Here is a 12,529-nt window from a genome sequence, read left to right on the forward strand (position 1 = left end):
TTCAGCCATGTCAGACACAAAGGTTAAGGGTGAGAGTGTACAGATTCACCAGTTAGTTAGCTCTGAATGGGAACATTAGCTCCCACTTTATAGTGCTCTGCGCCAGTTTAAAGATTAACTTTATTTGTCAGGTGCAACTCAAAAGATCAAAGCACACTATGAAAAGCATCAGATTCAGGTTTATTTATCACATGTGCATCCAAAGCGTCATTTGCATTGACAAACCAACACACCAAGGATATACTGGGGGCTGACCACAAGTGTCGCCACTCATTCTGGCACCAACACAGACAGTGAACCATGTTCAGCAGAACAACATAGAACACAACATAAAGCCACAGCGAAACAAGCCCTGCTCCAGTTTCCAGCCCGGTTTAACCCTCAGGCTTCAATCTTCAATCCCACTTGGAGTACTGTGCTCAGTTCTGGTCACCTCACTATAGGAAGGTGTGAAAACCATAGAAAGGGTGCAGAGGAGCATGCCTTATGAGAATAGGTTGAGTGAACTCGGCCTTTTCTCCTTGGAGCGATGGAGGATGAGAGGTGACCTGATAGAGCTGTATAAGATGATGAGAGGCATTGATGGTGTGGATAGTCAGAGGTTTTTTCCCAGGGCTGAAATGGCTAGCACGAGAGGACACAGGTTTAAGATGTTGAGGAGTAGGGACAGAGAACACGTCAGGGTTAAGTTTTTTATGCAGGGAACGGTGAGTGCATGGAATGGGCTGCCAGCGATGGTGGTGGAGGCGGATACAATAATGTCTTTTAAGAGACTCCTGGAGAGGTACATGGAGCTTAGAAAAATAGAGGGCTATGGGTAAGTAACCCTAGGTAACTTTTGAGGTAAGGACATGTTTGGCACAGCTATATGGGGTGAAGGGCCTGTATTATGCTGTAGGTTTTCTAAGTATCTATAAAAGGCTGCAGATGGTTGTAAACTCAGCCAGCTCCATCATGGGCACTAGCCTCCCCACCATTGAAGACATCTTCAACTGGTGATGCCTCATGAAGTTGGTATCTATCATTAAGGACCCTCACCACCCAGGACATACCCTCTTCTTATTGCTATCATCAGAGAGGAAGTACAAGAGCCTGAAGACACACACTCAATATTTTTAAAACAGCTTCTTCCCTTCTGCCATCAGATTTCTGAATGGACCTTGAAATCCATAAATACTACTTCAATTTTTGCACTACTTATTTATTTTTTATATATTTCTTATTGTAACTTCCAGTATTTTTTAATGTTTTGCACTGTACTGCTGCAGCAAAATAGCAAGTTTCATGACATTTGTCAATGATAATAAACCTGACTCTGATTCTGGTTCCCTACCATTCTAGCCAATATTACCCCAAAATGTTCAAAAACATGGCCACTGTGCACCAGCAATCTTGCTCCAATAAATTGCGAACAGCCTGAATGTTCGCAATCCCTGTTTGCTCAATATTGGCCCTTTCAGTCTGTTTGATTGACAGCAGTACTGAAAAAAATATTTTAAAATCAATACTATCACTTTGATTCAACAACGGAATATTCCATGAAGGTTACCTTCTCACCGATTCCCTTGACAATTGACAATTTAATTGACAAAATCCCATTGCCATTTCTTTGGTGACTACACTGCATGGTTTTGTCGTAAATGATTCTTTACATCTGTGGAGTAATTGTAACTGAATAAGAGGTGCAATTATAACTGCTGTGTGGTCAGTAGATTTTAGTTAGCTGATGTTTAACTTATTTAAATATAACCTGATTTTATTCTATTACTGATCCGTGCTGACTGGCTCTCCCACTGGGGAAGTGGAAGATCCAGTTGCAGAGAGAGGTGCCGGGTCCCATACTTTGTAACTTGGTGATAAGTTTTGAGGGGGATGATGATATGGATCACCGAGCTGTAATCAATAAATATCAGCTTGACATATGTTCTGCTGTTGTCTCGGTACGCCAAAGCAGAATGCACAGCCAGTGAGATCGCATTCACTGTAAACCTTTGGAGGCATTTGGGAAATGCAGTGAGTCCAGTGCTGGAGTTAACTCCAGTCATAGTGAACCCCTCAAAGCACTTTTTCTTATGATAGACGTCAGCGCTACCAGCCGAAAGTCATTGAGGCAGCTTACCCTTCCCTAATTGGGCACTGGTATGATTTCAGCCCTTGCGAAGGTGGAGGGATCCTCAGACTGCAGCGGTGAGATGCAGGATGTCCTTGAACAGCACAGGTCAGCACAGGTTTTCATTACCCTGCCAGGTGCCGGATGCTGTGTAACAGTTCACCCTCTTTTAGAATGTTCTGACGTCGGCCTCTCAGACAGAGATCAGAGGGTTTCCAGATGCTGCGGCCATTCAAACAGGAGTAGTGTTATTCACCTGTTCTAAGCGTGCATAAAGACGTTAAGAGCACCGAGGATTGAAGCATCATTGCCGTTTCTGCTGTTATCAGGTTTGGCCTTATAGGAAGTAATGGCATGCAAACCCTAGTGCCATTGTTGTGTCTCCAATTTCACACAGAATTCCCTTTTCATTCTCACAATGGTCTTCAGCAGGTCTGATGCACCATCAATAACTCACTCTGAGACGTAAGAAGTGAGATATCGGCTTTTATTGACTGGAAGAATGAACAACACAACATCCTGGAGAATGAGGGCCGGCCTCAGGCCTCATTCGCCTTTATACAGGGGTTTGTGGGAGGAGCCACAGGAGCAGTCAGCAGGGGTCTGTTGGGAGCAAACCACTCTGGTATATGTAGTTCACCACAAGGTCTTACCTGGACTTCTTGTAGGACTCCGGATCGCTGCTACTGAATGCCACGGATTTGGCCCTCTGTAAACTGTGAATCTCTTGGTTCATCCATGGCTTTCTGGTTTGGAAAAATGTGATATGTTCTCGAAACAGCACACTAGTCTATGCAGGTCTTGACATAGTCAGTGATGACTGTGGCATATTCAGTCAAATCTGAAGCTGAATCCCTGAATGTGAACCAGTCCACCATTTTAAAGCAACACCGTAAATGCTCCACTACCTTTACAGTCCGCACCCCTGGGGCTGTGGTCTTTGGTCTCTGCCTGTATGCCGGGAGCAGAGGTATAGCCAGGTGAATGGACTTGCCAAAGTTGTGGGTGTGCAATGACACAGTAAGCGTTCTTCGTGGTGGAGTGTTGGCTCCTCTGGTTCTGCAAGAGACATGTTGGTGATAGTTTATCGTAGGCTTTTTTAAGCTAGCTGAAATCCCCCACGATCATCAGGAAGTCATCAGGGCTTGTTACCACTTGACTGTTGATCTCAGTGCTCAGCTCCTCCATGCCAGAATGACGTTGTCCGGGGATGAAATAAACACCACGGCCATGGTGACAGCAGATAACTCACTCTGCAGATAAAATGGATGATACTTGACTATCAGATGTTCCATGTCAGGGGAGCAGAACTGAGACAGAATTGCCGTGTCTGTATGCTGTAATGAGTTAATCATGAAGCAAATACTCCCTCCTCTGCTTTTACCTGACACCACTGTCTTGCCCATGCTGTGGAAGGTGAAGCCCTCAGGATGGAGTGCTGTGTATTGGGGGTGAGTTATGTCTCTGTGAAGCACAGTACATAGCAGATCTTGATATCCCTCTGGACCTGCAGTCTTGTTTTGAGATTTTCAATTTTATTTTCTTGAGACTGAACATTAGACAGGAAGGGATTAGACACATAGAGGATATTGGTACATATTCGTACCAATGACATAGGCAGGAAAAGGGAAGAGGTCCTGAAGAGGGAATTTAGGGAGTTGGGTAGAAAGTGGAAAAGCAGGACCTCCAGGTAGTAATCTATGGACTGCTGCCAGTGCCATGTGCTTGAGAGGGTAAGATAAGGATGATCTGGAAGATAAGTACATGGTTTCAAAGTGGGTGCATGTAGCAGGGACTCAGATCTCTGGCTATTGGAATCCCTTCTGGGGAAGGTATGACCTGTACCAAAAGGACAGGTTACGCCTAAACCCGAGTGGGACCAATACCGGGCAGGTTTGCTAGAGTTGTTGGGGAGAGCTTAAACTAATTTGGCAGGGAGGATGGGAAGCAGATTGATAGGGCTGATGATGGGGCATATGGTATACAAGTAGATGCAGTGTGTAGTGAGGCTGTGGGGAAGAAGTTGAAGTGTAACTTAGGGGCAAACTTGAAAAGAGTGATGATTAGAGGACTGAAGGTGTTATATTTTGTATTCACACAGTATACAGAATAAGGTAGATGATCTTGTAGCCTAGTTTAAGATTGGCAGGTATGATGTTGTGGGCATCCCTGTGTTGTGGCTGAAAGAAGTTGGAAGCTTAACATCCAAGGATATGCAGGAAGATGCAAGGGTAATATACAGGCCTCTGAACAGAAAATGAATCTATAGAAGTCATTACCACTGACAACTGTGGAGATGAAGTACTGAGGATGTTTAAAATGAAATTTGATAGGTTCTTGGATTAGTCAGGGCATCAAAGGTTTGCGGAGAAGGCAGGAGAATGGAGTTGAGAAGGATAACAAATCAGCCATGACGGAATAACAGAGCAGTCTTAATGGGCCAAATGGCCTAATGGTCATATGGATGCAGTGGGAGGAGTGGGAAGATGGCTTAAGGGTCCTGCAATTCAGTTTTAGCACAGCAGCCAGGTTTTCTGTCCATCTGTTGAACTCACTCCCTGATTGGTCTGGAATCTCCACTCTGTCCATTCTGATAATCAGTTATTCTTTTGAATCACTTGAAACAATGTCACTTACTACAAACTTTACGGCTGCAGATTTCAGCTGTCATAGTTCCAAATGGGGTTATTTGATAATTCCCTTGTGAGCTGCACAAAAATACTCATCATTCTCTGGCGCTATTTATATATCAAATGTTTTGCCTGTTGTAGTATGAAGTTTAAAATATATTTCTGATAATGCCTTGTTTGTGATGCAGATTCCAGGAATTATATATATATATATATAAAGAAAGAGAGAGACCTAAAAGACGTAGGATCAGAATTTGGCCATTCAGCCCATCGAGTTTGCTCCGCCATTCTATCATGGCTGACTTATTATCACACTTAATCCCATTCTCCTACCTTCTGCCCATAACCTTTCATCTCCCGACTAACCAAAACCCTATAAACTCTGCTTTAAATATACTCAATGACTTGGCCTGCACAGCCATTGGTGGCAGTGAATTACACTGATTTGCCACACTCTAGCTGAAGAAATTCCTTTTTAAATCTCCATTCAAAATGGACGTCCCTCTATTGTGCGGCTCTGCCTTCAGGTGCCGGACTCACTCACTATAGGAAGTGTCCTCTCCACATCCACTCTGTCTAGGCTTTTCAATATTTGATAGGTTTCAATGAGATCCTCTCTCATTCTTCTGAATCTACCGAGTATTGGACCAGAGCCATCAAATGCACCTCATACATTAACCCTTTCATTCCCAGAATCACTCTCGTAAACCTCCTCTGGATCCTCCCTCCCCAATTCCAGTGCATCTTTTCATTTATTCCTTCTACCAAAGTGCATGACCATACACTTCCCTACGCTATATTCCCTTTGCTACTTCTTTTCCCATTCTCCCAACTTGTCCAAGCCCTTATGCAGACTCCCTGCTTCCTCAACACTACCATCCTCCACCTATCTTTTATCTTCTGTAATCCTGGCCACAAAGCCATCAATTCCATCATCCAAATTGTGGACATGTAACGTGAAAAGCAGCGGTCTCAATACCAACCCCTGTGGAGACTACTTGTCACTGGCAGCCAACCAGAATCAGCTCCCTTTATTCTGACTCTTTCCCCGCTGCCAATCAGCCAATGTTCTATACATGCTAGTATATTTCCTGTAATACCATGGGTTCTTTTCTTGTTAAGCAGCTTCATGTGTGCCACCTTATAAAAGGCCTACTGAAAATTCATCTAAACAACATCCATTCACTATCCTTTGTCTATGCTGCCTGTTATTTCCTCAAAGAATTCAAATAGATTGGTCAGGCAAAATTTCCCCTTAAAGAAACTTTGCTGACTCTGGCCTACTTTATAATGCACATCCAATTATCCCAAAACCTCATCCTTAATAATGGACTCCATCATCTTCCCAACCACTGAAATCAGGCTAACTGACTTATAATTTCCCTTCCTTTGACCATAAGATAAAGGAACAGAATTAGGCCATTTGGCCCATCGATTGCTCCACTTTTCCCCCTCCTCAGTCCCACTCCCTGGCTATGTCCCTGTAACCTTTGATGCTGTGGCCAATCAAGAACCTATCAATCTCTGCCATAAATACACCCAATGACCTGGACGTCCCTCTATCTGGAGGTTATACCCTCTTGTCCTTGAAGCCCCCACCATGGGAAACATCCTTTCCACATCTACTCCGTCTAGGCCTTTCAACATTCAAAAGGTTTCAATGAGATCCCGCCCCCCCCCCCCCCATCCTTCAAAATTCCAGCAAGTACAGGACCAGAGCCATCAAACATTCCTAATATGATAAACCTTTCGTTCTCAGAATCATCCTTGTGCACCTCCTCTGAACCCTCTCCAGTGCCAACATATCTTTTCTTTGATGAGGGGGAATACTATTCACAACACTCAAGGTGAAGCCTCACCAGTGCCTTATAAAGCCTCCCACAACCCTGCTCTTATATGCTAGTCCTCATGGAATGAATGCTAACATTGCATTTGCCTTCATCACCCCCAGCTCTACCTGCAAGTTAACCTTTAGGGTGTTCTGCAGAAGGACTCCTAAGTCCTATTGCTTCTCAGATTTTTGGATTTTCTCCCCATTTAGAATGTAGTCTATGTAGTTATTTTTTTCTACCAAAGTGCATGACCATGCATTTTCCAACATTGTATTTCATTTGCCACTTTCTTGCCCATTCTCCTAATCTGTCTTAAGTCCTTCTGCAGCCGTCCTGTTTCCTCAACACTACCAGCCCCTCCACTAATCTTTGTATCATCTGAAAACATGGCAACAAAGCCATCTATTCCATCATCTAAATCATTGATATACAGCATAAAAAGAAGCAATCCCACTGTTGACCCCTGCAGACTACCACAAGTCACTGGCAGCCAACCAGAAAAGAATCCATTTATTCCCATTTGCTGCCTCCTACCAGTCAGCCGATGCTCTAACCATGCCGATAACTTTCCTGTAATACCATGAGCTCTTAACTTGTTAAGCAGCCTCACGTGTGGCACTTTGTCAAAGGCCTTCTGAAAATCTAAATATACAAAATGCACTGCATCCCCTTTCTCTATCCTACCTGTAATTTCCTCAAAGCATTCCAACAGGTTCATCAGGTAAGATTTTCCCTTAAGGAAACCATGCCAACATTGTCCTTCCTTGTCCTGTGTCACCAAGTACTCCATCACCTCTTCCTTAACAATTGACTCTAACATCTTCCCAAACACTGAGGTCAGGCTAATTGGTCTATAATTTCCTTTCTGCTGTCTTCCTCCTTTCTTAAACAGTGGAGTGACATTTGAAATCTTCCAGTCCTCTGGCACCTTGCCAGATTCCAATAATTCTTGAAAGATCATAACTAATGTCTCCACAATTTCTACGATCACCTCTTTCAGAACTCTAGGGTGCAGTTCATTTGCTCCGGGTGATTTATGTACCATTCGGTCTTTCAGCTTTTCGAGTACCTTCTCCCTTCTAATAGTAAGTGCACTCACTTCTCTTCCCTCACACCCTTAATATCTGGCACACAATTAGTGGCTTCCACTGTGAGGACTGATGCAAAATACTCATTTAGTTCATCTGCAATCTCCTTGTCCCCTGTTATTATTTCTCTAGCCTCATTCTCTAGAGGTCCTATATCCACTCTCATCTTTCTTTCAATTTTTATTTACTTGCAAAAGTTTTTTCTATCCACCTTGATATTGTTTGCTAGCTTGTTTTCATATTTCATCTTTTCCCTCCTAATAGGCCTTTTAATTACCTTCTGTATGGTTCTAAAAGCTTCCCAATCTTCTAACAACCTGCTAATTTTTGCTTTGTTGTATGACATCTCTTTTGCTTTTACATTAGCTTTGACTTCCCTTGTCACTCACAGTTGTAGCATTTTGCCATTTGAGTATTTCTTTGTTTTTGGAATACATCTATCCTTCACCTTCCTCATTTTTTCCCAGAAACTCAAGCCATTGCTGCTCTGCTGTCATCCCTGCCAGCTTCTCCTTCCAATTTACTTTGATCATCTCCTCTCTCGTACCAGTGTAATTTCCTTTACTCCGCTGAAATATGGCAACATCAGACTTACTCTCTATCGCATTTCAAGTTGAACTCAGTCACATTGTGATCACTGTCTCCTAAAGGTGTCTTAGCTTAAGCTCCTTAGTCGCCTCCAGTTCATTACTAGCACCCAATTCAGTATAGCTGACACACTGGTTGGCTCAATGACAAACTGCTCTAAAAATCCACCTCGTAGGCATTCAACAAATGCACTCTCTTGAGATCCATTACCAACTTGATTGTCCCAATCTACCTGCGTGTTAAAATCTCCATGACTATCATAACATTGCCCTTTTGACACACCTTTTCTGTTACCCATTGTAGTCTGTACTTGACATCCCAGCTGCTGTCTGGAGGCCTGACTATAACTGCAATCAGAGTCCTTTTACTCTTGTAGGTAGTGTGGCTCATTCTACCTCCTTCTAGTAGAGTAACTCAACCAGAGCAATTTATACTACAGAGTAATCTCTTTACAGTAGACTGGTAAGACTTCTATTTATATTTCTTTGTTTTTGTTTGGCAGATGTACAGAAGGTGCTGGTTGGTGTTTAAGAAAGCCTCCAGCAAAGGCCCAAGAAGATTAGAGAAATTTCCTGATGAGAAGGCAGCATTTTTCCGAAACTTTCACAAGGTAAATATTTGTGGTTTACTAAGTATGTTAAAAGATGGCAAATATTAACAGTAACTGCAATCTACCTAGTCCACTCATTACTTTTGGACTTTGGTGAGAGACTTTGGGAGATGTGATGGAGGGTATTTCACATTGGAATTAAACTCCCTTATGTCCTGCAGTGAGAATAGTTGATTCTGCTTTGGACGTTGGTAGTTTTAACAATACCATTGATTACTCTTTCCCTACAGTAGTGTGGAAGTTAGCTGATTATTTTACAGTGCCTTCGATCACCAATTGGGGTTCAATTCTCGGTGCTGCCTGTAAGGAATTGGTACAATCTCTCCGTAATCGCGTGCATTTTCTCCGCGTACTCTGGTTCCCTCTCACATTCCAAAAATGTATGGTTACAGTCAGTAAGTTGTGAGCATGCTAAGATGGTGGTGGAATCATGGCGATGCTTACGGCTGCCCCCAGCGTCATCCTTGCTGATTTGATTAGATGCAAAATTATGCATTTCACTGTATATTTCGATGTATATGTGACAAATAAAGCTAATCTTTAAGATCTTTATATGAATTATATTAATTTTTCTTTTTATTATGCACCCTTTTACTTGAATTTAAATATGTTGAATTTTAGCAATTGTTTTTGTATGTTGCTAACTATTAGGGACAAAAGGCCTTCAATTTTATAACTTTCTAAGTTGGTAAATGGGATTGCGAGCATGAAGTTAGAGCAACAAAATCCAATGGAGTTTAGTAGTGTGGACTTTATATTTTAGCTATTCATATAGCAGCCATTCCTCAAAATATTTTGGCTTTAAGTGTGCCATCAGCAGTCTTTAGTACGAGTGACCAAGAGGCTTCTGTTGAATACCAAGATAAGAAGTAGGAATCGACCTGCTGACCCCGTTTGTCAATGAGTCTGCGTTTGGTCTGGTGTCTTAAGTTCAATCTCCTACACAATCCATTTTTTAAAAAAAAATAACTTTTCTAAAAAGTAAAAACACAAAATGCTGGCAGAACTCAGCAGGCAAGACAGCATCTATGGGAGGAGGTAGTGACGACGTTTCGGGCCGAAACCCTTCATCAGGACGGTTATCATATAGGTGCTGTCTGGCCTGCTGAGTTCTGCCAGCATTTTGTGTTTTTATTTATTTCCAGCATCTGCAGATTCACTCGTGTTACTTTTCTAAAAAGATCTGCCAATGTCCAGACATTGAGTCCGCTTAATGCTAAGCAACCATAGTCTTCTGAGGTAAAAAATCTCAAAGAACTACACCTTTTGCACTAAGAAATTTCTCATCATTCTTCTATGTGACCTACGATTTTATCCTGAGACTAAACAGTTAATAGATTTAGAATAAGGGATAAGAAGCTTACAGGGAATTTGAGGGGGGGGGGGGGGGGGGTCCCTGTCCCTAGCGTAGTTGCTAGTGCCATGCTTTACATCTGTAAGATCTGGGTTCGATTCCCACTGCCGACTGTAAGGAGATTTTATGTTCTCCCTGTGTGTGGGTTTTCTCCAGGTGTTCTGGTTTTCTCCAACTTTCCAAAGACATGTGGGGCAAGGGTTACTAGTTGCTCCCAGCAAGATTCTCCCTGATTTGATGTGACCCAAACAGCACAGTTCACTATTATTTTTGATGTACATGTGCCAAGCAAAAGTTTTGCAAAGAGGAATCTAGATAGACGATTGAACTGCCAAGGTATTAAAAGATATGAACCAAGTACTGGAAAATGGGATTAATATGGATGGCTGCCCATTACTTGATGTGGGTGTGGGCTGTTTCCATGTTGTGCCACTCTGTTAATAGCCTCTTGACACAAACCCTAGCAGGCCTGCTGGGATCATTGGTACTTTTCAAAGTTCCAATGTTTCAGGCTCATCATTATCTGTTCCTGAAGTTGCTATTAGCTCCAACTGTCGATACGAAATGCATGGTGTACTTTCTAGGCAATTAACAGAAGAAATGTACATCATTCACTGAGCAACCGTTACTAAATGCTAAATGCATCTTCAAGAAGTGGGATAAAAATAATGGGAAAGCTGGACAAACGAGAGTGAGAAATGTTTTCAAAGTTCACAGTAAGTTTATCAACAAAGTACATATATGTCACCGTATACAACTCTGAGATTCATTTTCTTGCAGGCATTCATGGTAGAACAAAGAAATACAATTGAATCAATGAAGAACTACACACAAAGACTGACAAACAGCCAACGTACAAAAACAGACTGTGCAAATATATAAAAATATAATAAATTATTAATAATACTGAGAAGATGAGTTGTAGATACCTTGAAAGTGAGCCAGTTGGATGTGGAATCAGTATTGAGCTGAGTGAAGTTATCCACACTGTTTCAGGAGCCAGATGATTGAAGGGTAATAACTGTTCCTGAAGCTGGTGATATGGAACCTAAGGCTCCTGTATTTCTTTTCCAATGGCAGCAATGAGAAGAGGGCATGGCCTGGATGGTAGTGCATCTTGTAGATGTACTCAATGGTGAAAGGGATTTCCCTTTGGTAAATTTATCCTCAGCAAAATATGGCTGCTAAGATATTAATGATGTGTTTTCTTGCATAGGCTTAATTTTCCATCGTAGCGAGAATGAGTCCATTTTAAACTAAATTAAATTACATATTTCATCTCTATACAATAAGGGAGAATTTGAATTAAATTTAGCATTTACAGTTATTTTGTTTCATGGATTGGACTGAACTTAATCCAAGTTACAGATAAAACATCTAAATTTCAAATCAAGTTTGCTTCAGGAAGTTATTAGTTTTCATTCTTGCAAGAATAAATCAATTTGCTTTTACATTAATTTGACCTCACAGTAGTTCAAGTTCAAGTTTATTTCATTGTCGTTCAACCATACATGAACACCCATGAATACAGACAAACGAGACTGTGTTACTCCAGGGACAAGGTGCAAACCACAGTGCCAACATTCATGCACAGCACAAGGTGCATATAGCACGTGCAAGAAAGCAAACATATAAGATATAAGTAAAATAATGAAAAACATAGTCCAAGACCCCAATTCCATGAATATTGCATTAGTCTGCCATCAATCATAATATAACTTGTCTTCTGCCAAGCAAATTCTGGGGAGCAGCGCTGATTCCAGCTTGGACTGCCTCTGGTGGAGAGCACTTACACCTCTCCTGGGCGGCTGTAAACAGACAACACGTCTGCTTGAGGCCTAATCCTCACTACGACTGACCCCACGCAGCACCTCCACCAACCGCCAATAAATCAGTGAATCAGAGTTGCTGCGTTCCACATTAACAGTGTCCAAGAAGGTTTTGCGGTCACTAGAAAGGCAACTAAGATGGATCACTCGCTGTTAGACTGCATGCCACCTTCACACACCTCTCAGGTGCAGGCAGCGGCACGAACAGCACCAGGTCCAGCTCCTTCAGTTTCTCCACCAATGACCAACTCGCTGATGGGGTAGGCCTGCAGTACTTTATGTTCTTAATGCCCAGCTGGGTCTTGAGGTCATGCTACTGCTGTTTTGTGCTTGCTGTGTTCTGTGTTGATCTGCTGAGTGTTGGGGGCTTGCTATGTTAGCACTGGAATCCTTAGGAGTGCTGGTTGTTAATGCAAATGACACATGCGCTACAAAGTACATGTGACAAATAAATGAATCTGAGATTCAGGGAGTGAATTGCAAAGCTT

At 42.2% G+C, this 12,529-nt stretch overlaps 1 protein-coding gene across 3 annotated transcripts in view; it reads left to right on the forward strand.

Annotated features, from left to right (window-relative positions):
• dok6 (docking protein 6) overlaps positions 1-12,529 on the forward strand; it is a 512,624-nt gene that overhangs the window by 259,556 nt on the left and 240,539 nt on the right. For all 3 annotated transcript variants that reach the window (XM_073051653.1, XM_073051670.1, XM_073051661.1), the window contains exon 2: positions 8,751-8,858. In XM_073051653.1, coding sequence (XP_072907754.1) covers positions 8,751-8,858 — 108 coding nt within the window. The remainder of the gene's footprint in view (positions 1-8,750; positions 8,859-12,529) is intronic.

Source organism: Hemitrygon akajei, chromosome 1, assembly GCF_048418815.1.
Source record: "Hemitrygon akajei chromosome 1, sHemAka1.3, whole genome shotgun sequence".
NCBI classification, from domain to species: Eukaryota; Metazoa; Chordata; class Chondrichthyes; order Myliobatiformes; family Dasyatidae; genus Hemitrygon; species Hemitrygon akajei.